This window comes from Chelonia mydas, chromosome 15, assembly GCF_015237465.2.
Source record: "Chelonia mydas isolate rCheMyd1 chromosome 15, rCheMyd1.pri.v2, whole genome shotgun sequence".
In the NCBI taxonomy this organism is placed as follows: domain Eukaryota; kingdom Metazoa; phylum Chordata; order Testudines; family Cheloniidae; genus Chelonia; species Chelonia mydas.
This window is the reverse complement of record NC_057856.1, coordinates 10,428,938-10,453,813: the sequence shown is the minus strand read 5'-3', so window position 1 is coordinate 10,453,813 and position 24,876 is coordinate 10,428,938. Positions and strand designations below refer to the sequence as shown.

Here is a 24,876-nt window from a genome sequence, read left to right as displayed (position 1 = left end):
TTGAGCATAAGCTTTTGTGAGCTACAGCTCACTTCCCGCTGATGAAGTGAGCTGTAGCTCACGAAAGCTTATGCTCAAATAAATTGGTTGGTCTCTAAGGTGCCATAAGTCCTCCTTTTCTTTTTGCGACTTTCACCCAGGCGCTGTGAAGATGGGATTAAACTCTGGCAGCAGGAACTGCCTTTTATGTTGGCCCTGGCAGCACCTCGCCCAAGGGGACCCGGATCAATGACTAGGTGCAACTTCACACCAGCAACTGAAGACGCTCGTATTGCTACAAAGTCAATATCTGCCTGAGTCAGGCCGTGAGCAGCGGCGCCCGGGTTTCCGAGGCAAGTGACCAGCAGCATCGCCGCGGATAAGGGAGGAACCATTAGGGGCAGGGAGCGGCTCGCCCGCTTGCGCTCGTGCACGGGGCCCCCGCTGCCCTGGTCAGGGCCCCCGGGCCGGCCGCTGTGCCCGAGCCTCTCCGGGCGCGTTCCGCTGGGTTTCCTGGCCGCAGGTGGCCGCTGTGTGCCCGGCGCTGGAGCTGGGGAAGCTGCGGGGGCGGGGCGGCCTCCGGGAAACGAGCAGCTCCTGAGGCCTCGCCGGGGCGCCGCAGGCCCCAGCCCCGCTCACCGGGGGTCAGGCCCCGCGCTGCCGGCATCTCTATAGCCACGAGCCCCGCCTCCTGGGCGGGTCTGCGCGTGACCCGGAACTGAGCCTCGTAGTGCTTCCGGGGTCAGGCCGGCGCGATGGCGGCCGACACGCAGGTGAGTGCGGGGGGCTGGGCCCAGCCGGGGGCTGGAGGCGGCTCCGGGAGAGCCGGTCCCGCGGGCCGGCCGGCCGTGGTGCGGGCTCCGCTCCGGGGCCGGCTGTCTCCGCGGCCCGGTTCCTCAGCTTGGCCGCGCTCGGGCGGCCGCGTCACGGGGAGGTGGCGGTGGCTCGCGGGAGCCGGCCCCTGTCAGGGGGAGAAGGGACGTGGCAGTCGCGTCAGCCCCGGCCCTCGCCGGGCGCCGACCCCCAGCCAGCCCTGCGTGCTCTTCCCGAGCAGCCAGCCCGGCCGAGCGCGGGCCCAGCCCCGGGACAGGCCGAGCGAGGCCGCGGGTCCCCGGCCGAGCTCGCGCCTGCCCCACACAGCCTGGGCTCGCGGTGCGAGCCTGGCCCCGCCGCGGAGTCCGGCCTGGCTGCGCAGGGGATCGGAGCAGCCGCGGTGCCTCGCCCCGCGCGGGGAATGGGACGGGAGGCGTTTGTAGAGCGCGACTGTCGAGTTGTCTGAGCCTCAGAGCCGGCGGGACGAGCCTTTCTCTGCCGCTGGGCCAGGCTCGGCGGGGGCGGAGGTCGGGGTTGGCCCAGCGTTTAACATCAGTGTTAAAAAGGCCCTTATGAAGTTGAAACTTGCTCAGTTTCCAGCAAAAACAATCTGCTTTGGGCACCACCCCAGCCACTGAGACTTTTTGTGGTTCTACTGTCGCCTTGTATCTTTTAAACAAATGTTTTTGTTGCCCTCTTAAAACCTTCACACAAACAGTAGAGGACATTGACCCCTTTTGTAAGGGAACCAATGAAACTGACTATATGGAAAGACCTATCAAAAGTATGAAGTGAAAAAATCGATAAATATTTTCTCTAGTTTTCCAGTTTCTTTGGTCTTGAGTGGTACTTGGAATGTGAGTAGGTTTAAAAAAATTCAGTAAAAATTCATTTAAAGACAAAAAGGGCTGTCCCTAATACATTGAAAAAAATATGTACGTAATAAAAATGTATTCCAGTTTAATCACATAGGATATTGCAATAAAACTTGTGCATGTGCTCACATGCATGCTCAGCTCTTTTTTAGGTGGAATCAGAACTGCTCCACTGTGTCCGATCCTATTATATGTCTAACAGCTAATGAAGATTTATCAAGTGGTATGGACTTAGGCTTTAGGAGCAGGAGAGTGAGTTCTGTCCATATTGCTGTGAAATTATAAATAGCTGTGATATGCAGAAGAGTGACAACCATACAGTTCTTAGCTCATTTGTTACAATATTTTCCTCTTTTCTCTATATGCTTGTGGTGATGCACTTTTCATTGTTTTATGGAGGTTGCTTCAGAGAGCCCCTCCAAAGTCAGGTCTTATCTGGCTTGATATGTATGTTTAGACTTCACTTTTTCATGGAACTTTTTTATTATATAATTTACTAATACATGTTTGTCTATATAAATCTTAATAAAAAGAACAAGCAGTGGTGCATGAGACTTTTGCACAGTGACTCCTCATCACCGAAATGGTGTGAATGATAAAAACTGCTCATTCCCTAAGTTAGTGGATCAATTGGGAACAACTGGAATATAATGCAGATTTAAAATTATCCCAAGTGTCTGAAAACAGAGGTGTATTCCTTGTAAATGGCTGTCACACCTATATATGGTCAATCAGCATCAGTACCTACTAGACATCTTGGATTTGTCTTTAACAATGGAAAGTTTTCTCTAAAATAATTTCTCACGTGTTTGTACCTTAACTGGTAGGCTGACGAACAGTTAATATTGATGACAACCCATCTCTCAACAAATTCTGCAGGTTGCTAGCCAGATTTACCCTACCCTTTGCCCATCCTTGGAGAGAGGCACAAGGATTGGGATGGCTGAGTTGGAGGAAAGGGGAGGTAGGAATTGCCTGGAAATTCCAGTCAGCAATTTTGAGGGGTCTCTTGCACACAGACAAAAGCTTCATTGAGGTCAATGGAGGCAGTTCATACTTCTCAAGAGCAAATCCTGCCATTTCCATGCATATGAAGGAACCTTTTATTACAAAACCAGTAGAGCTCTGCTTTGGAGGAGATGGATCAGGATTTGAGGAGTCCATGGAGGGGATGCATGTGTTCCTGGGAGTGCCGGGCACAGTTCAGTTGGGCTCCCTGTGTGCCCCAGTATAACAGGGGCTTTGGATGGTGGATCAAGGCTTTTCCACCTATGCTGTGGAGATACAGACAGTATGGAGGCTATTCCAGCTTTGAAGCTGAAGTACTGTACATGAAGCATCTTAGGACTGCTCAGTCTGTGTGCTGGTTTGGGATTTTATATTTAGGTGGTTCTCATGCATCTACTGTTTCAGGTTGTCTGCAGGAAATTGACACTACATCAGTTGCTACTTGCCACCAGATGTGCCAAGCCCTGCTGTCAGCCTAGAACAAATTTTTTTTCATGCATGTTTTACAAAACTTTAATAATGTTTTAATATATTTAAAAATTAAAGAAACAGATTATTACTGGGATTGGGATTTAAACATTCTCCTGCAGTGTATTCAGTCCAGACATCACAACATGGTGCTAGTGCATGAAAACTGAAAAGTGAAACTGATTATACACCAAAGTGAAATTGAGTGGTCTAGTTCCACTTCTGAAGCTGGGTTAGGTGTAAAAAGTAAACAGACAGCATAAATGGTGAAAAGTAAATTACTGAAACAAAACATTTAACAATCTAATTTCCACTTGTGTGGTAACATAGGAAAGAGATTTTTTTTATAAACAGGATGTGACTTTTTAAACCTGATAGACATTTCAGTTTAAAAGGAGACTAACCTACACAAACTCCATGAACATGTGACAGGTGTATGTTAAGGTACAATGAAAAACCTTTCACTTGTTATTCCTCTTACATAATTTCATAACCATTGACAGTATGAAATCATAAGTGAAATACTCAATATATGAAATTAAGCCTGCAGCATAGACTGTCTCATGGAGGAAGCTCCCCTTAAATGAGTGAGTAAGTGCAGTCTAGGGCAGGGATCTCAAACATGGGGGCCATATGAGGACAAGTACATTGGCCTGAGGGCTGCATCTCTGACACCCCCTGCCCCCACTGCCCCGCCCCTGCCCCACTCCACCCCGTCCATGAGGCCCCGCCCCTGCCCCACCTCTTCCCACCCCTTACCTGCCCCCATTCCAGTCTGTTCTCCAAAGTCCCCTTCCCCAAATCCCCGCCCCTGCCCCGCCTCTTCTCCGCTTCCTCCCCTGAGTGTGGGGCTCCTCCCTCCTGGAAAAAGCTAAGCGCTGCCAAACAGTTGTTTGGCAGTGGGAAGTGCCTGGAGGTAGGCAGAGGAGCGGGGACACAGGGAGCAGGGGGGAGGAGAGTGTGGTGGCCTGCAGGAAATAACTCCGGGGAGGGTGCGAGGAGCTTGGTGGGTCGCAGGAAATAACCCTGCGGGCTGTGTGTTTGAGACCCCTGGTCTAGCGGCTAAAGTGCACCACTGGAAAGCAAAAGATCTGCATTCTATTCTGGTGCAAATTTTTTAACCCTTAAAGGTCACATGTACCAGGCAATTGATTTTTCTGGTTCCTTGAGTGATTCACATGAGACATTGCATTGTAAATATAGTCTGTCCACTTTATAAAAGGGTAATTGGAGTCTAATGGTAGTGTATATTACTGAGTGAGGATGCAGTGCCACATAAGAAGGTTGAAAATCAGAGAAAGGTCATCCTACTGTATATATGAAAGAGATTTTGAATTATTAAACGAGTAGAGGAGCTTCACCTTGTATGAGACACTGATGATTCTTTCTTTTCATGGATACAGGCAGGAGTTGTTGGCTTGCCAAGTACCATGGTGGTTTGGATGACTGTGTCTAACCACACCGGTCAGTTAGTAAGAGGAGTTGCTGTCTGCAAAAGAGCACATTCTCCCTTCCCGGTGCTTCTGTTTGTTTTGGTTGTGCAGTCCATATGTTGATGGTGACAAGAGAGTGATAACTTTTTTTTGTATGAATGGCTGTTTTAGGTTTCTGATACACTGAAGAGGTTTGCTGTAAAAGTGACCACAGCCAGTGTGAAGGAGCGAAGAGAGATACTTAATGAACTGGGAAGATGTGTCACTGGGCAAGGTACTTGTATTTCATCTATTTAAAGCATTTGTATGCTATTTCTTTCACAGAGAGTGTAGAATGGGTTTAGGCATGTGCTAAAGCAGTGGCTCCCAAACTTCATTGGTTCATATACCACCTTCTGAAAAAGTCATGGAGTGAATGGATGAAGCATCAAGCTCATGTACCAGCAGTGGTCCATTTACCACAGTTTGGGAACCCCTGCAGTGCATTTCATTTTAAAAGACCGGTGAAATATGTGTCCCTTTTTTGAGGCCATAGGGCTGTAGGCATTGGACTATGTGCTTTCCCTTTAAGCAATTCTAACAATTGTGTGTCTGTGTCTGTATATATGTATAGACAAGTACAAGGAGACATGAAACTTTAGCGTGGTTTGCTGGTCCTGGACATTTTGCCCGATTTTTCTGTTCTGCCCCTCTCCTCCTAAACAGCTCTAAACACCAGCAGACCTTGATGTTATTCATAAGGAAAGACCACAGGCTCAGTTCAGTGGCAAAGGTGCTCGGCCAGGTATATTGTTGACAAAGCATGGTACTAGTGCCCCATAGGAGCTACAGGTACATTAACATGTATGCCTGCAACAAGGCAGCTGCTCAGTCCGCGCAGCAGGATGCAGTCCCCTCGGCAAGTACAAAGTTGCCTTTCCTATGCCTTTTCCCTTTTATACATTGATACAAACAAGTTACATATTGCATTCCATATGGTTTTCGTTGCTGTCCTGTACCTTGTGTCTGCTAGTTCAAACAAAACATCCCCATCCGTTATCTTGTCGTCCCATCCTTCTCTTACGAGAGTCTGTGTTCCTGTCCCATCTCCTAGGAATGTGTTTATGCCATTATTTGAGAACACTGTACCATCCTCTCAGGTCAGGAGTGTGTTTACTTGGTGCGCTGCTATTTTGCCAAGGCCAGACCACTCTGGTTCGTAGCCTTTGGTTATTTATTTATGCGTAGGATTCCAGCAAAGCCAAAAACAGGTATCTCAGATGAGAAGTGAAGATGTAAAGTGGGATTCCTGATTATTACATATTCCCATTGTAGAGGGGTCCTGGCAAATTTTTGTGAGATCAAATAAATTTTGCTTAGATGAAATTGCAGGAGTGATTTAAATTTAGTTTTTCCACTTTGTTTTAACATGTTGTGTAGTGTAGTGTTTTGTACTTTTAAACAGCTGCTGTGAGCTACCCCAGAGGTGGCTGTTTTTCAGTGTTGAGTGAAATGTTTCCTTTTTACATGAAGTTCATTGGAATCCTTCAAGGTGTAAAGGTGTTCTGTAAATGTGATGATAGTATTACTGGGCATGATAGCATGCCTCTTCTGAAAGGTGAATAAATAACTTCCAAAATGGTCCTGATCTAAGAGCAAGCAACCTGTAGCTGATTACTCATCTGGGTCTGCCCTGTGGCATAACTCTGCCCTGCTGAGTCTGACCATAGTGAAAATATATTCTCTACATTTGGAAAAAGGTAACTAAGAGGGTGATGAGGAAACATGCAGCAACAATTTTTGTATCTTGTTCAGCGTAGACATAAGAAAAGAGGAGGAGGAATGAAAATATAAAGGTTAAATCGTTTGGCAGATACTCATAAAATATTTGTGGACACTGAGATGCGGAGGGAGGCCTGTTTGATGCTGATGTCCAGTTGGTTTCACTCAAACTAGTGTTACCATATTTCATGTAGGAGGCTGGATCTTATATTATGCTTCTTGATTACAAAGCAAGCCTAGAATTTTTAACTTGTTCTCTACAAATGATTAAGGACCCTGATCCAGAGCTCATTGAAGTTGATGGAAAGACTTCCTTTGTGTCTGTGCACTCTATATCAGGTCCTAAGGTTGAATGTTTGTCTCAGCCATGGCTTTTAGGGTTTTTTGTATAAAATCATGCTCTTTATCACCCTGGTCAGTCTTTTACTAAATAAGACTCCTCCATGAATCATTACTGCAAACGTAGCTTTATATCTGTCCAGAGTAGTGGAGTATGGGATTTTCAGATGCTCTTAAATAATTTAAAATGCATTTATGATTGAAAATGAGGGGTTTTTTTGTGTGGTGGTGGTTTTTTTTTTTTTAAAAAAAAATACGATATTTATTTGACTTTTTTCACACTCTCCCATGACAAACTATTTAATATTCAAGTATTGTGTGCTCTGATTTTTTCTCCACTTCTAAAAATTGAAATTCTGATTCCCATTTTTTTTTTTGGGTCATGACAGTCAATCAGCCTTGGGCCCTGGTCCTGCAAACACTTACACACATGCTTAACTTAACTGCCATGAGTAGTTTCAGTGGAATCAGTGGGACTACTCACAGTAGTAAAAGGAAGCATGTGCATTTTTTCAGGATTGGGGCCTTAGTGATGATTCCCAAATAAACACTTTGGAATCCAATTTATTTCAGATCTGCCAGAGAGTGCGGTTAAAGGCCTTTGCAAACTATTCTGCCTCACCCTGCATCGTTACAGGTGAGTACGTAGGGCTGGGAAGGCTACGTATCTGATAGTTGTACTTGACTGTAGTATCTTCCATATGGAAATAGTGTTGATGTGGAGTGTAGTATATAGAGAGATTTGTCATAAAAAATGCTGTCCAGTAATGTCGGCCCAACATTTAGAATCTGTAGAAAAACAAGTTTTATAACACCTAATAACAAAAATTCATCTTTTCAAATTAAAAACAAATTCAGATCTTGATCCTGAAAATCACTGTGCATGAGTGCATCCCTTTGCCCTTGCAGAGCTCCGTGAGTTGCAGGATCGGGCTGTAACTGAGCAATTTTCAGTTAGATTTAAAATGTGGTCTGTAGAAAAGAAGTGGTTGAAACCCCTCCTTGGGCCTGCCAGAATTAATTGTTAATCTTGTGTCATGGGATGAGAATTGTTGTGGTGGTCCTCTGGTCAGGTCAGGCTGTGTGTTGAGGTAGGATATGGGGCATTCTACCATGAGTGTAGATGATACAGAACCACCTTCACCTGTTGGAACGGTAAAGATATAATAGCTGTTGGCCAGACTGATGAGAAGAGGAGGCAGAACCCTGTGTGTGGAATCTAGAATTTAATATCTGAAACACTGACAAGATTTGTAACATTTACAGAAAATGTTTCCTTTTCTCTATAGAGATGCAGCGTCCCGCAGAGCCCTGCAGTCAGCTCTCCAACAGCTTGCAGAGTCTCAGCCAGAAGCAACTGCAAAGAACCTTCTGCAATCCCTGCAGTCTTTAGGGATCAGTGGCAAGGCTGGAGTTCCAAGGTGAGGGCTGACTGCTATTCCCGTTGCTGTGCATGAAACCATTTCATGAAATACTGCCAGTCAGCTTCTTGCATCCAGAATTGAAGCTTTACCACTGAGAGGGGTTAACTCTTACTTTTGCAAGCAGAATTAGGGAAAGTTGATGGTTCGTATTTTATTCTCATTTACCACGTCAACCATCTTGCCATAGAAGCAACATCGTTTCCAAGAAGGTGACTCAGAAACTTCTGCCGAAGCCTGTTTTGACTCTGATTGGAAAGTACTGCAGCTAGTACTTCTTTATGCAGACGAAGCACACTGAATGCCCATTGGGAAGGGAGAGGCTTAGTTCTAGTGAAATTCAGATAGCAGGGTTGGGCTAGATTACAGTTTCCTTTCAGTAGCCTTCAAATACAGGACGACTTGTTTAAGCTGCTTTATCAAGGAATGACCAGGAAAGGGACACAAGACATTATTATAGACATTCTTAGCTTTGGTACCTTAATCTGCTTTGGGTTGATTCTCTGGTGCAGGGTAGTCAATAGGTGGACCGTGTTTTAGATTCAGTTCTAAAACACTTTATTGCTGTTGTATTACAGTAGCAACCAGAGATTCCAGTTAGGGAATGGGTCCAGAAGTGACCATTATGATTGAGCAAGACCTCTAGCATAACACAGACCACAGAACTTCACCCTGTGATTCCTGCATCAAGCCCAATAACTAGGGATTTGAATTAGAGTATTTTTAGAAAAAATGTCCAATCTCGATTTATCCATGTAATGTAGTATTTACTCCTCTAGTTACTGTCTGGCAGCAGCTGGTTCTTAAGGGACTCTGGTCCTATTATTGTCTATAAGGATGTTGGCTATGACATTGTACCTTGAAGGAGAGAGAGGTCAAATGGGGGTATGATTATTAGAGCTCTGACGGACATGTGAAGGATTCATCTTCTGCCATCACCTTGGGAGAGAGCTGGGGATTACAACAGAAATAAGAAATAGATCTGGCACAAATAAGAAATAAGTGTATTGTGCAAAGTGGCTGAGGGTGAATGATAAGTGAGTGGTCATTCAGTAATCTGAGACAGTGCAGTCCAGTCTGCCTACAGAAGAGAGCAACTGATGAGAGGGCTGGGTTACTTACAGCCCACAGTTTCAACTTGCAAAATGTTTGCCTCTCCCTTCTGTACTGGCGTTAGGGATCTCCACAGATCTTAGGGATCTTTCTCATATTGTGGTTTGACATCCCCAGAAGGCAAGGTTTGGCCTTTTGATGTGTTGTTCAGAGGATTCTGAATGTTTAAAGTGTGCTAATTAGTGGTGCTGAGAAATGATTTTAAACCTGAGACTTCAGCTGTTTTTCTCCAGTGAAGATGCTTTGCTAACAAGGTGACAAATTCCAGTTTGGGCATAATAATGTGTGTGTCCTGGGTTAATAACACTGAGCAATATCTCTGGAACTATAGACTCACTCCTTTTCTCCTTTCTGTGGCAGTAAGAGCAGTGGATCTGCAGCTTTGCTGGCTCTCTCCTGGATTTGTTTGCTTGTGCGCATAGTCTTCCCAACACGTGACAAGAGAGAAGGAGAAACATGGAAAAAGCTGGTAGGTACTTTTGTGCTCTGGAAAGGTGTGTTGCCCCTCAGGGATAAGGAAGAGGGTTTGAAGTATTGTGTATTTCCAGGCTAATGTGAAGAATCCTGAATGTGACTGTGGGCTCGGTAGTGGTGATTGTAACAGCTGGTGTTACATTAAAACCCACCTTATAGGGCTTTCTCATCCCTTTGTTTACCCTATACACTTCATATAGTTTTTTGGTCTCCCTTATTCTGGTAAAAGAGGCAGGAGGTATTGAGATTAATAGTCTTGGCTAGAGCCAGGCAAACTTGCTCTGTACACTTCTGTCTGGCAGCAAAACTGGTTCTAGTCTGGGATACCCCCTGGATCTGTTAGCAATGCAGCTGAATCCCAACCTGCAGTATCCTGTGCTGGTCTCATCTTGGGTGTCTCCTAAGCAGGTTGCCAATTATACCACGTTTGGGATGGTGTAAAGAAGCTTTTCACTTTGTTTTCTCTCGATTGGTTGGTCTGTCCTGTGGGCCTTATTCCTGCCACCTTGGATTGCAGTACCAACTGGAGAGGTGAAACTGCTGTTCTCTTTACAATGCTCACGTGAAAATGTATTTGAAATCCTGTTTAAAGTCATTTGTGGTGAGGAAGTTGCTGATAAAGATCCTAGAAGCCTTACTCCAAGTTAGAGTGGACGTTAACTGTTTCTTAAGTGGTAAGTGTGTGAATGTGTCTTTTCCTATTTCTCTTGGCAGGTGGAAGTTCAGTGTTTGCTTCTATTAGAAGTTCTGGGAGGTTCTCACAAGCATGCAGTGGCTGGAGCTGTGAAGAAATTGAACAGGCTTTGGAAAGAGGTGACATATGGGTTGACACAGTGTGACCTAATTCACTGACTTTTCTAGTGTCACTTGAGTAAATGTATCTTATGGTTCTTCTCAACAGAACCCAGGGCTGGTGGATCAGTACCTGTCTGTCATTCTCAGTCTAGAACCAAACCAGAGCTATGCTGCAATGCTGGGGTTTCTGGTGCAATTCTGCACAAGCCAGAAAGAGATGGATGTTGTTAACAGACACAAGGTAAATAAGAACACTGGTTCCTCTTTCTCCTCCATAATAATCAGAATGATTTTCTATTGGGAAGGGGTAGAAATGTTACAGCAAGGCTGGTGCTTTACATCTGTCTGTCTGATAGTAAAGTGAGATTGCTCTGATTAAAGCTCAGGTATCCTGATCTGAGTTATGTTTAGGGAGACCGTTGGCACACCCGGCTCTTCAGTGTATCTCTTGCTTCTAGGGAGATGGCCAAGATGCTTGCTTTCCCTATTTCTGTATCCTGATTTCAGGAATGGAGCTGAACACCTAGCTCTCTGTGGATTTTGTGTGTTCAGGCTGGCAGATAGGGCAATGAACCATGCTTCCTAGTGGACCTGTGTGTGGGGGAGTGGTAATAGAACTGAAATTCAGCTTGAATGGGACTATGTGTTTTTGGGGGAAACAAGATGGGGCATGATCTTTGGCTCCCTGCTGGCATTCGGGGAGTGTGAGCAAGTTGTGACATGACTGTAATGGATGTTCTGCTTGTTCAGAGTGCCCTTCTGGATTTCTACATGAAGACCATCGTGATGAGTAAGACAAAACCTCAGAAGCATTTGCTGGTGAGAGACATGTGGCACTGTTTATACTTTTGTCCCAGGTATAATGTTTGCTGCTGTGCTGGGCGCCTGACTGTGTTCTCTCTGCAGGATAACTGTGCCCCCCTCCTCCGATATGTGACTCACTCTGAATTCAAGGACCTGGTCCTACCAACTCTGCAGAAATCCCTACTGCGGAACCCTGAGAACGTGATTGAAAGTGAGTCTTCTCTAAAGCAACATGGGGTGGGGGCATGAATAGTTGTTACTTGGAGTTCAGGAGTTGATATGGGGAATAGGAGAATGCCACCCATTGGACTGTGCTCAGGCAGACTCTTTGCCTGTGAGCTCGGTGGCAGGTTGGCTGGCTCCTACGGGGTGAGTATGGAGAGGTAGCATTGGTGATGTGATCCCAAGTGGCTGGGTGTGTGGTGTCTACTGCTTGCGGGGAACAGACTTTCAGAGCTGAATGTGTAGAATAATTCTGAGTAAATTTGTGCATTGGGAGGCAGTTTCTATGGTTTTCTTTCCATTTCTCATGGCAGCAACTCCTCTCTAATGGTCTCTGACAGCTTGGACTGTGTGAGGTTACTGCCAGGCTAAAAGCCAGTTGTTGTTTAACACCATAACTTCTTTTCTGTCCCCAGCAATCTCCTGCTTGCTAGCTTCCATGACTCTTGATCTCAGTCAGTATGCTGTGGACATCGTGAAAGGACTGGCCTGTAAGTGCTATGACCTCTGGATGGGTTGACAGATTCTTAGCAGAACTCCCTACAACTCTGACTGTGCCTGTGTGTTTGATTGCCATATTGTTAGTGCCATTCTTGACTATGAAGATGTCCTTGTCATTGTGGGTGGGAGGCGATACTGTGATATGGAATTGAAATATTGCACATTAAACTTTTGAAAAGAATTGGGGTTTCAATTCTAGCAATCTTATGGCTGCCTGAGGCCTGTTGTGCAAAGTGGTTTAGTAGCAGGACGACGGCTGCTTTTGGGGTAAGGTACAGAACAGGGAATTAAGAGACTTGGCTTCTGTTTCCAGCCTTGCTACAGACTAGCTTTGTGAGTGACGCTGGGCAATTCACTTAATTCTGTGTGCCTCGGTATCTCCATTGGTAAAATAGGGAAGTATCATTCCAATCTCACAGAGGAGTGAAGTGTACATTTATTAATGTCTGTAAAATGCTGTAGAACTGTGGAGTTAATAGTAACAATATTGATTATATGCCCTGCCAAAATGGAAGGGAGGAAATTCTCACTTGGCCAGAAGCTAAGGCAGGCCACATGGATTGCACAAAGATGACTCCGCACCCTGTTGAGGAGATGTGCGTAGTCTTGAGTAACTCTTAGCTTGCATATTCCATTTTTAGGTCAACTGAAATCCAACAGTCCACAGCTGATGGATGAGGCAGTGGTGGCATTAAAGAATCTGGCTCGACAGTGCAGTGATCCATCGGCTGTGGAGTTGCTGGGGAGACACCTGTTTGCCATCCTGGGGGGTAAGTAACTTATGAGTCAGTCAGTGCAGAAGTTTGCTTGCTTTGAGGAGTGTTCCATGTCGTATGTCAGCTGTAAGTTGAATAGAGCCAGCATGATCTGGATCAGATGAAAGGCTGAACAGTTTTCTGGTTAAAAAAAAAAAAAAAAAAAAAGTAGTCTCTCTCTCTCTCATGGATTTAATGCCCCAGTTAGATTGCTTGCTACCAACTCTCTCACCACCATGTTTTTTGTTGACAGGTTCTGAGGGGAAACTAACGGTTGTGGCTCAGAAGATAAGTGTCCTTTCAGGTAAGGCTCCTGGAAGAAAGTAGAGAGGTTTATTCTACAGTGGAACAGATTTAGCAGAAAGATGAGTACGTGAGCTATCAGTGTCTGGGCTGAGAGCTCCCAGCCCAGTAATTCTTAACCAGCCATGGCTAGAGGGTCTTGGGTGATGGTACATATTATTGCCTGCAGGCTAATGGCCTTCTGCTCTTTAAGTAGGTTGATGGCTGTTGGTGGCCATTAGAGACCAGTGGAATTCAGAAAGCTTTAAAATGTGTAGCCAAAGAATGAGGATTACGTGGTTGAAGCAATTATTGAAATTTAGAGAGAGGTCCTGCAGCTACAGAACCTGGTGGACGGCTAAATCCAGAACTGGTGCAGCGATGGAGAGAAATTTGGACAGGCAGAGTTGAATGGGATTGAGCTATGAGGTGTTGGTTGTAGCCTACATTGTTTGGTTTGCAGTAACTCTTGTAGTAGGGCACAAACCAGGGAGGGTTTTGTCGTTTTAGGAATTGGCAGTTTTAGTCATCATGTGGTTTCTGGATCTTCAAGTCAAGCTCTGAGTGGAACCATGGCTGAACTTTTCATCCCTTTCCTGCAACAAGAAGGTGAGGACACAGTTTTCTTTGTTCTGGATCCTGCCCAGCTTCATTCAAGCCAGAGTAGGATTTTGGTGCAGACCATGTTTAGCTGAAGACAACTCTGATACACAGCTGTTGAGTTACTGGATCCTTTGTGTGCACCAGGGGTTCTCAAACATCATTGCACTGCGACCCCCTTCCGACAACAAAAATTACTACACGACCCCAGGAGTGGGGACTGAAGCCTGAGCTCGCCCACCTGGGCCCCACTACCCTGGCGGGCGTTCCAAAGCTGAAGCTCAAAGGCTTCAGCCCCAGGTTGGGGGGCTTGTAACCTGAACTGTAACCCTTGGGCTTCGGCTTTGGCCCCGGGCCCCAACAAGTCTACTGCCAGCCCTGGCGACCCCATTAAAACAGGGTCCCGACCCACAGGTTGAGAACCGCTGGAATAGACCCTCATTCTATAGTGATAAAGCAGCCTTGTAGAGAAAATATGCTATGTAAGTTCAGTTTGAAGTGTAGCGATGGATTATCCTTTCCATCACTCCTCAGCATCTTCCTGTTACCTTGTCACTGCATTCGTGGGTTTGAGATAGCTGTGTTGACTTTCTCTGCATTTCTTCCCAGTCCATGAAGGCACTTTAGTACATGCTGTCTCTGTCCTTGCTCTTTGGTGTAATCGGTTCACCACAGAAGTTCCCAAGAAGCTTGTAGAGTGGTTAAAGAAAGCCTTCAGCCTTAAAACCTCTACTTCAGCTGTGAGGCATGCCTACCTGCAATGCATGCTAGCCTCTTTCAAAGGTAAACTTTACGATCATAACTCTTACAGTTATGCAGGGGAACAGCAGGGTAATTGAATCTCATTCTTCTAGATGTAAACTGATCATTGCAGAGATATAGATAGATTCTGTGTGGCAAATTGTTTCTGAAGTAAAGGTCTTCAGAAACCGCAAACTTTTGGTGCTCCTTTGAGAATTGCTCTCACTGGCCCTCATCATTGTGGACTCAAAATTTGATCCACCATACTGTAGAGTAACAGTCTCTGCAGTCTAAATAAAATATATAATATACGTTTAAATAAATCCACTGTTACTGAAACTGTATAAACCAAAGAGATGATCAGCGTTGGTGTAGCTGAACAATAAATGCAAATATTATACAGATACTGTGGAACTGCCTTCATTTTCTCATTGTGAGTGACTGAATTTGGACTTTCTAAGTGAACCCTGCATTTCTGTCTACCAGGAATCTTGTCTATTTTTATGAGGGCAGAAGCAAATACTTTGAGAACTAAATTAGTGACGAGAGCTAGGATCCTGCAATGAGACCCATGTAGGCAAACCCCTGAAGTTGTTGGGGCTTCATCGGGGTGCATGGGTCTGCTTGTGTGCAACTGCTCATGGGATCAGGAATCAAGGCATTAATATTACAAAAATGGAAATTACCCATTCATTTTGCTGATTGTGCCATTGGTTTGACCTACCTGGCAAACCTTGAGAATTTTTTTTCCAAACAGCTGATAAATATGAGATAAATATGAAGAATATAAAGATATTGATCTCATTCTTGGATTTTTTTATGGTTAAAACACTCTTTCTTGACTGACTTCGGAGTTTTGTGGTGATACATATTTGGAAATGTTTCTTTTTGTTTATAGTATTTTGTGTTACATCTTGTTTTGGAAATTTAAAAAAGTAGGTAGTTTTGAATGTTAATTTAAAGGATATTTAAATTTGAAAGCCAAAGGTAGAATCCTGTGACTTTTTTGATTGTTTGAGATGAGAGGGGTGCTCACAGACCTTCCAATGAAGTCCGCTTTGCCTCGTTTCAGAAAACGTACTCTGTTCAGGAAACATTCTCTGTCAAATGCAAGGAAACTGGGTGGAATTTGAGTGGATGAGTAATTGTGTAGCACTGGATCAGAATCTTTCACTTGTGAACAGAAATTCAGAGATAGAGAGAAGGCAGCATGTTACTGAGGAGGGAGAAGTGGGAAAGTGCCTCTGTTTGCCGTGGCTTAAAATTTAATTACAGTGGTGATGTAAGGAACTAGAGTCCTTTTGGCAGATTATCTGTTCTGGAGATGTAGACTTTTCCCAATGGTCTCTCTAGTTCATTTCCATAACTGGATTTGTGACAACAGAAGAGCTGTTAGAATCTTTGAGTGTAGATCCAGGAAGTCCACCTTCTCTTGCCTCTTATCTCTTCCTGTTTCCTCAGGCGATACGTTATTACAGGCAATGGACTTATTACCAATGCTTATCCAGACAGTGGAAAAGTCTGCATCTCAAAGTACGCAGGTTTCCATGGTAACGGAAGGAGTTGCTTCTGCTTTGCTGATCTGTAGGATGTCTTTGGCGGATGCACTAACTGGTAAGAGCCCACAAATGAACAAATTACCAGGACAGTGACAGTGGATTTGTGATATTGTCATATTCTTAGTCTGTTTATTGCTTCCTCATAGAGAATCCTTGTCCGTTTGTAAGCTAGTTAAAGTATAAACCATGGTAAGATTTATCCCATGTGGAGCTAATGCAGGCAGATCTCATGTAAGTGAGACTACACAGAATTGTTACTGTGCCATAGCTGTGAAAATCCCAGCCTCCAGTGCCTTAGTTGGTGCAGCATGCCTTTTTAGTGGTCTCTCTTTTTACAGAAAATCTTCACGTAGGTGTTAAATTCCCATAATTATTGACTGAGGCATTGATTATACCAGCATTAAAAACGTCCTTTTTCTTTTGTAATACTTTTTCTCTTTCTTTGGAGCGTGGTGGGATTGGAAACTTGGGAAATGATCCTCTAAAGAAGTAGCTGGGGACGCCACCATCCACTAGAGTAGCAAAGATTATATGCTTCCAATTAAATACTGCCACCAAAGCCTCTTTCCAAGAACTGTCCAAACTCAGGTATCTGCTAGGGCAAAACTCTTCTATACAGCTTCCTCCCTGTCTAGCAAACATGACGTGCAAGTTCCCTCCTCCCCTTCAATGTTTGGATCACTTGGAAGACTTGTCCTCGGAAAGTCTGGATGAGGCAGAGATGGATGTGTAAATGGGGCTTTCTAGTTCTTGTAATCTCTTGGTTCATAAGTAAATGTCTGTAGTAGAAAGTGCTGTTGTAACAGGGCTGTGGGTGGGTGTGTAGGTGGTATACATTCTGCGATAGCGGAAAGTTGTGGTAGCTTTATACCTGAAGAGCAGTGAAGGCAGAGAACCCCAATTTAAGAGACAGGATTGAACTATGTTTCAATGAAAGAAGTAATTGCATGGTAAATCTGGCCTTATTTTGAGTTACCTTGATGGAAGAATATCTCTCTCTCTCTCTCTCTCTCTCTCTCTCAGAGTCCAAGCTGAGTGGTTTCTGGCAGCTGATTCTAGATGAGAAAAAGCAAATATTCACTTCTGAGAAGTTCTTGCAGTCTGCATCAGAGGAAGGTGAGTTGTTAAATGTGATCAGAGTTCATTCGTACATATCCCGTTCCTGTTTAATCCTGTTATTTGGGACTTTACAAGAGCTTCTGCTGCTTATTAGCCATATTGTCTGACACTCACAGGGTCAGATTTCAGACTAAAGTGAACAGACTGCTCTCTCAAAGGGCCTATCTAGTCTACTGATGATCCTCTTTTAATGGGAATTTGTTGGTTACGGATTACTTTGAAACACCTTGTGAAGGGTCTAGGTTAGCATTTAACAAATGTTGTTCCATGACAGAAATAATTGTGGAGTATCTAGAGCAGTCATAGATTATCACAAATTTTAGTTTAGAGAAACCCAAAGGGTGATGTCTGGTGGAGGAAAGCGAAAAAGGGGAGAAGTAGTGGTGTGTTGGGAAAGAAAATGTATGGGAGAAAGAGAGAGATTTGTGGAGGAGGAATAATCTGGGAGACAGAAAATCTGTTGCGCTATAAATTATAGTGAGTGCTGTCTCCATTTTGTCCTCCAATGTTCAAAATGAATTAAAAAGATATAAAAGAAAAATTAACAGAACATGTGTCCAGAAAAACATGACCTTTTCAATCAAAATATTTGAAAATGAGCTGATTAATTAGTTCTCAAAGTGATTTTATGAGTGCAGAGCTTTGAAGATGTAAATCTTTCTAAATTTGAAGTAGTATTATTTCTCCTTTACTCACCATGATTCCAGTTCAGGAGTCAGTTCTCCTTTTCTCCTGATGACATTAGTGTTGCTGAAAGATGTTGTACTCGTCATCTTGTTCCTGTTGAGAGCAGAGCTATGCACACAACAACTCTATGAACATGGCGATCACGAACAAGGTGCTAGTGTTGTTTCCCTGACTAGTATGGACAGGGATTTTTTTCTCAAGACGATAGCAAAACAGTATTATAGAGATGTGATGATAGCCAGGGCGCATGTGTTCTGTGCTGCTGCAGAATCCACCCTTTATTATAAAATTATGCTTCAGAATCTAAGCTTTCATTTAAAAGAAGAAGTTTCCTGCTCTCGCTGTTGTGAAGGAAACTTTGGAAACACTAACAGAGATCCTCCTGAGTCTGCAGACAACCTGAAATAACATCCCTCAGATACTTGAACAGCCACTGTTAATTGCAATTACATTTTAACTCTGGAGCCTAACGCTGACAGTGTACGTGACCAATTGTTAAATATTTCACTACAGATTATGTAAGCAGAAAGAGCCAACTAAGTTGCTTAACAATGCCAAACCATTTCTGGTTGCCAAAAAGCCCCACTTTCCCCCTATCCAAGTGCCAAAACCTCCAGCGTCTCTCGACATCTTCCATCATGCAGCTGTATGTTGTTGAGACAAAAACGAGGGGCATGCTGAAGAAGAGAATCTGAGTCTGGCCTAAATTAAGTAGCACAGACTATTGTAGCAATAGTAGTATATGCTCATTTTTGAATGAAGCTGCACCAGAATGCCACAGATACTAGGGCATTGCTGCAGACTTTAGGTCCATCATGTCGCAGGGCACACAAGGTCTTGTCTATAGCCCAGTTTCTATAACCCGTTATCAGACAAAAATTGTCCCCACTCACATTGCTTGGAGGAATCATGCTAGACCCCTGCTAGTAACAGTCCTGTTCAGTTACATTTGGTACTTCCAGTATGGACAATATCTTAGTTGCTTGTGATACTGTTACCCCTTACAAAGGATCAGTAGAGGATGTGTCTTGGCAGCTATGGAAGGATTGGTTTTTCAGATATGTTGTTCTGAAGTGTCCTGTGTACTCTTTGTCTGCTCATAGGTTAAGATCCAGCCTCTTTAAACCCACAGTAAGTAAGCCCTCACGCTGTTTGTCTTACTTGTCTTGTGTTTCTCTGCAGCCATGTGCACAGTATTGCAGCTGACTGAGCGCCTCCTCTTGGATCATGCACATCGGCTCCCTGAAAATAAAGTTCAGTACGTAGAAATTGTCTGTTTTAATTGGATGCAGTTAACTTGCTGAAATATTAACGCAGGCAGTGGAGAGGGAGGTCTTGGGACTTTTTGTATCTACATGTCTGAATGTTCTGCATGACTAGCTCCCTTGCTGAACTTGTTTCTCTCTGTTTTCAGACAGTATCACCGAGCCCTTGTTGCAGTACTGCTGAGCCGGAACTGGCATGTTCGTAGGCATGCCCAGAAGACGGTTAGGAAACTCTTGTCCTCACTTGGAGGGTACAAGTTGGCCTATGGGATCTTGGAGGAGCTGAAAACAGTTCTCAAGTCTCATAAGGTGAATGATCACCAGGTCTATTCCCTTGCCACTAGTTTCTGGTGTCATGCAGATTTAGCCTCTGTAATCCCTTTGCTATTAATGTTGCTGCACAACATGATGTCAAAACCAGAATTTTGGCTTTATAAAGGATGTTGTGTTAATGATCCCACATAACACCACTCCTTCCTTACTAGACTTCCATAAGGTGTCCAGGACCTTTCAGGTGATTTATCTTTCCTTGTGACCCCAGTTGTCCTCACCATCCCTCCTATGCCTCCACCTTCTATGTGCCTGTGTTCTTTTGTCTAAGTAACCTTGTTTTTTCCTACCCCCCCCCCCCCGACGTTCTTGTTAAACCCTGGATTTGTGCTGGAAATGGCCCACCTTGATTATCATACACATTGTAAGGAGAGTGATCACTTTAGATAAGCTATTACCAGCAGGAGAGTGCGATGGGGGAGAGAAAATCTTTTGAAGTGATAAACACCCATTTTTTCATGGTCTGTGTGTATAAAAATATCCTCACTGCATTTTCCACTTTTATACATCCGATGAAGTGAGCTGTAGCTCATGAAAGCTTATGCTCAAATAAATTGGTTAGGCTCTAAGGTGCCACAAGTACTCCTTTTCTTTTTGTCTAAGTAGTTACTTATTATTTTCTCTGTCTCCTTGGTGAGGCCAGAGTACTTTGTTCCCTTTCTCAGTGTGCTGGTTAGTAGCAGCCCTTAGCTAATAGTTCAGATGCTCTGTTCAGGCTATCTTTAAAAATTATGTATAATATGCACATTTTATTGGTAATTATTTAGAAATGAAAAAATAATAAAATAAGAGACCAAATATAACACACTATTTGCTAGGCTGTGAATGTGCGTAGTTATAAAGTAAATTGATTTGCATTATCCAACCACCATAGATGGGTTTTGCAAAAGCACCTACATGACTTTCAGTGGGACTTCTGCTCCTAATTCACTTAGGCATTCCCTCCCAATGTCAGATGGATCCAAGATGCTTAGCAGAAGTTTTTTTGGTTAAGGACCTTGTGGGGAATTACACATTATACAGTTTGGAGGTACTTGTCAGAGTGAACATCCCCAAATCCATCCTCTAGGAGGGTGACTTATTTTATCGTGCCTTTCCCCACTGGTTGGGTTCAGAATAACCCTCCTTTCTCAGTTTGTTTTTCTTTCCTTTACATTGCTCTTAGTTCTGTGCTTCAACCAGAGAACCAGCCTTTATCCCTTCTTTCTTCCATAGTCTGCAGGTTCACAGTATTATCTAAGGCAGTTTCTTTTTATTCCAATACAATTTTATTTGTGCTGGGGGGAGAAGTGGCAAGGCCTTGGAACATGTGCTCTGATGGGTTAATAGCAAGTTCTGTCTGTTCAGGTGCTGCCCATTGAGGCTCTGGTGACAGAGACTGGAGAGCTGTCTGAGCTGGGGAAAGCATACATACCCCCTCGTGTGCTTCAGGAGACACTGTGTGTGATCTCAGGTGTAGCAGGGCAGGAGGTGGACCGTACTGAGACAGAAAATCTGGCACTGGAGATGCTGTTAGTGAGCCATCATCCTTCCTTGGGTGAGTGAAGGGACAAGACCATCCTACTGGCTATTAGGTGTTGGTGAGGGGTGCCTGTGGGGTTGCTTGGATTTCTTAGCAGTCCCTGCTCTGTATTTATTATGCCTGTGTATTCCCATAAACATCTCTTCAGTGGAGGTGCAGTCTGGGCTTTGGCCAGCCCTCCTTATCAAGATGAAGATAGACCCTGAAGACTTCATTACCAAACAGCTGGATAAAATTCTACCCAGAGTCACCACCCAGACACCCATAAACCAGGTGACTAGCTTTTGCTTTCCCTGAACTATCTCCAAGGACATCTTAGGGGCAAAGGGTGGAGGTGATGAGAGAGGCAGAGTGGTTCGTCGGGAGAGAGCTCTGTTCTGCAATGGGTGGGATGGAAAGAGTGCAGGAATGAAAAAACCTTTTCCATAGGAAGTTGCTGGGAGATGAAAGGGAAATGATGCACCAGTGACTGAGCTCTAGGCCTGGGTGAGGTGTCTAGAGCACCTTAGACAAGGAGCTCTTCGCTCGGAGAAAATGGCCTACGGGACAAATAGTTTGGGCCAACTCAGCAGGGACTTAGTCTTGTGAATAAGATGGCGAGACTGTTTCAGTGAACACTGACCATGGTGTTTTTTTCTTCGCAGTCATCCATGAATGCAGTGGGATCGCTCTCGGCACTTTCACCTCGCAAAGTGCTCCCTCAGCTGATCAGCACAATCTCAGCTTCTATGGAGAACCCAGCTCTGCGCCATGTGACTCGAGAAGAGTTTGCCATCATGCAGACACCAGAGGGGGAGCTGTTTGACAAATCCATCATACAGAGGTGAGGGCTTCTAATTCCCTGTGTAAATTGGAATGTGGAAGTCAATTTCCAGTGGCTTCCAGTCTTGGGGTAAAGGGCTTCAGCAGCTGCTCGTAGATGGGTGTTCCTGGATTTTTAGCAGGAACCTTTTCAGTCCACTTCATTGTGCTGATTCCTCTAAATACCTTTTTCTCAGTGCACAACAAGACAGCATGAAAAAGGCCAACATGAAGAGGGAGAATAAGGCTTATTCCTTCAAGGAGCAGATCATTGAGCTGGAGCTGAAGGAGGTAAGGTGATAGTAGCAGGACATCCCAATGCTGAAGGTTTTAATGACCAGCCTAGCTCATCCATTTCATTGCATGGCTCTGGTGTGTGTGTGTCTGTGTGTATTGAAGGAAATGTAAATTTTTGGTGTCCAAATACCAGCTGTTACAATTGATTTAAATGCATACATATGCTGTGCAGTTTTAGTGATGTGAACATGATTACAATGCAACCAGTATATAGTGCATGTGCAAGGGTCTCTTCTCTCCTCATGTCTTATTTCATGCATCTTGTATAACAGTCTATTAATAGGCTCTCAGTAGGCGTTAACGGGAACTTGCATTTTGGTAACAACTAGCAGATCCATTCAGTATGTACAGAATATGCTTTATGGGGAAAGTAACAGAGTAGAAGGAATTATGTCAAATTAATCAAAGGGCTCTTTTTGGACAGGTTGCCATATGTTTGATCAATGACCTGCCCAACCCTCATAGGAACAGGATGAGTATCAGTTCTGTCTACATGTGATATTAATGTCTGGGAGAGCACCTCCCATCACAGAGCTTTACAAACCTGTCTGTACACACTACATGTAAGGATCACTTTAGGGATTGAAATGTCTGCTTTAATAGCATCCAGCAACAATCAACTGTATAGGACAGGAAGTGAAGAATAATACTGTATCCAGTTAAAACTTTAGGAGGAATTAGGGGAGGCAAAAATATAGTGACCTGAGTTTTAATCTGTCCAGTATACCATGGTTAATATCTCCTGTCCTTGTGAAGATGCCGTGGTATCTTTCAGGATTTCTCATTTAAAACCATGGGAACACAGCTCTCTAACTCTGTGCCATGACAGTAGTTCAGTATGAACTAGGAGAGGCAACATAATCCAGTGAATAGGATGCTAGTCTGGGACTCAGAAAACCTAGGTTCTATTCTCAGCTCTGACACTGACTTTTCATATAACCTTGGGCAGGTCATTTCACCCCTCTATGCCTCTGTTTTACCTTGCATCCCTTGTTCAGATTGTAAACTATTCAGGGCAAAGACTGCCTTTTACTGTGTGTGTGTGTGTGTGTGTGTGTACACGTACAGCACCTAACACAATGGAGCCCCAATGTCAGCTGGAGCCTCTAGGTGATACTGTAATACAATTAGGGAGGAAAGGTGCTACCTACTGGATCACCAGTATCTGAATGGCAAGGACACAGCCAGTGCATTTTTGCAGAATCCAGAAGTAAATGAGTAGTTTGCTATTAAACAGGGTGTGGCAAGGTACCTCCTTCGTCTTTCCAGACTTAGCACTTCCCACTCTGGTGGTGGTGGGCCTGGGGTAAATCCAGCCCCACTCTGGGCAGCATTTGCCTTCGCCCTTCTGTGTTCCTTTGGCTGTATTTTCAGGGTGGGCCTAAGGGGTGATTTCTCCACCCAACAAAAAGGAAACAGTCTCACAAACTGAAAAACAAAGGGGAATACCTTCCCTCACTGGGGCAGGGTGTTGTCCTATTGTTTGCCTCAGGGTGTCAGTGTCTGCTAGGGGAAGAACTCCAGGTTTGGCTGTTTCCCCTATGGGAAGGAGCACAGCCTCTCACCCTGGAGAAGTTAATTTCCTTGCTGCCACTAGCCTGGCAGCCACTTCTCTCTCTTCCCTTTTCTCTCACCAGAGGAGGGGTTTTAAAAGGTCTCAGGCAGCCCTTAATTGGATTCAGGTGTCCCTAAATGACCTGAGGTAAACCCTTCTCGGCTTGTAGGAAAAAGGGCCTTTAACATTCTAGGGCTAATATCTTGGCCTTCCAGAACTCTCTTGCAGCCATCCGGCCTGACTTTGTCATAGGGGGTAGTGCTGAGGTCCGGGCTGAGGTGGGGAGAGGACATCTCCAGCAAAGATCAGTGTAGAACCAGTCCAAATGCAACCTAAGACCAGAGCTCAGTAATATGAAACACTGCCATTGGGACTAAATGTGATAAACTGAAATCATAGCAAGCAAATAAACACTTTTTATGTCTGTATGAGAGAATAATTCACATTGTTGTATGGGACAAGTGGTAAATCCTGTTTAAATTGGGTAGCTGTATTCAAGTGTGAAAGCATAACTTCCTGGAAAAAAATCCCCCCAGATTTATTTGGAGGCCTCTGATTTACCTGATATAGTCAATGGAAATACTGCATACAGCTATTGCCACTGAAAGTGCAGTTCGTTGAATAATTCCTTGCTGAACAAAAGCTGGGCAAAACTGGTGCCTTGCTGCTGATGGGATGCTCTGCTGAGTTGTGAACTCATTGAGCTTCATTCTGCATTTAGGGCTTGTCTAGGTTTGAAACGCAGTGGCACAGCTGCAGTGCTTCAGGGTAGACACTACATATGCCAACGGGAAGTGTTTTTCCCATCAGCGTAGGTAATCCACCTCCCCAAGAGTCGGTAGCTCGGTCAGTGGAAGAATTCTTCTGCTAATCTAGCCTTGTCTACTTGGGGATTTAGGACACCTTAATTATGTCACTTAGGGATGTGGAGCTTTCACACCCCTGAATGAGGAAGCTGGGTTGATCTAATTTTCAAGTGTAGACCAGCCCTTCGAGTAGGAGTTGTATGCCTTTGGAGCAGTGTTTTGATGTTGCTTTATGAGTAGCTAATTTTGAGTTGATTGCATTTTCTCTCTGTCTCCACCTCCTTCCCTCCCACCCCATAGCCTGTGTGGAGAGGATAGTGCTGATAGTCCCCAAATAATGTCAATAACTCTGTCCTTCAGGAAATAAAGAAGAAGAAAGGAATAAAGGAGGAGGTGCAGCTGACTACTAAACAGAAGGAGTTGCTGCATGCACAGTTGGAGAAGGAGTCTCAGATCAGAAAGCAACTGAAGGAGGCAAGTTACTGAATTTGCCTGAAATTGGATCTCTGCTAGCTCTAGGGTGGGGACAGGGGATGGTGTTCTGATACTTT

General features: G+C 44.4%; 1 protein-coding gene across 2 annotated transcripts in view; it reads left to right on the top strand.

Moving 5' to 3' along the window:
* Positions 1-308: 308 nt before the first annotated feature.
* Positions 309-24,876, top strand: part of GCN1 (GCN1 activator of EIF2AK4) — a 62,018-nt gene continuing 37,450 nt past the window's right edge. Inside the window, exons 1-23 of one of the 2 annotated variants that reach the window (XM_037878342.2) lie at positions 309-752; positions 4,748-4,850; positions 7,250-7,313; positions 7,966-8,097; positions 9,571-9,679; positions 10,399-10,497; positions 10,586-10,720; positions 11,230-11,298; positions 11,386-11,494; positions 11,922-11,996; positions 12,648-12,776; positions 13,015-13,065; positions 13,554-13,652; positions 14,253-14,426; positions 15,846-15,998; positions 16,967-17,059; positions 18,932-19,007; positions 19,164-19,323; positions 20,692-20,881; positions 21,015-21,139; positions 21,511-21,689; positions 21,865-21,958; positions 24,686-24,799. In XM_037878342.2, coding sequence (XP_037734270.1) covers positions 735-752; positions 4,748-4,850; positions 7,250-7,313; positions 7,966-8,097; positions 9,571-9,679; positions 10,399-10,497; positions 10,586-10,720; positions 11,230-11,298; positions 11,386-11,494; positions 11,922-11,996; positions 12,648-12,776; positions 13,015-13,065; positions 13,554-13,652; positions 14,253-14,426; positions 15,846-15,998; positions 16,967-17,059; positions 18,932-19,007; positions 19,164-19,323; positions 20,692-20,881; positions 21,015-21,139; positions 21,511-21,689; positions 21,865-21,958; positions 24,686-24,799 — 2,550 coding nt within the window. In that variant the 5' untranslated portion in view covers positions 309-734. The remainder of the gene's footprint in view (positions 753-4,747; positions 4,851-7,249; positions 7,314-7,965; positions 8,098-9,570; positions 9,680-10,398; positions 10,498-10,585; positions 10,721-11,229; positions 11,299-11,385; positions 11,495-11,921; positions 11,997-12,647; positions 12,777-13,014; positions 13,066-13,553; positions 13,653-14,252; positions 14,427-15,845; positions 15,999-16,966; positions 17,060-18,931; positions 19,008-19,163; positions 19,324-20,691; positions 20,882-21,014; positions 21,140-21,510; positions 21,690-21,864; positions 21,959-24,685; positions 24,800-24,876) is intronic. The other variant, XM_037878343.2, reaches the window with a different exon arrangement.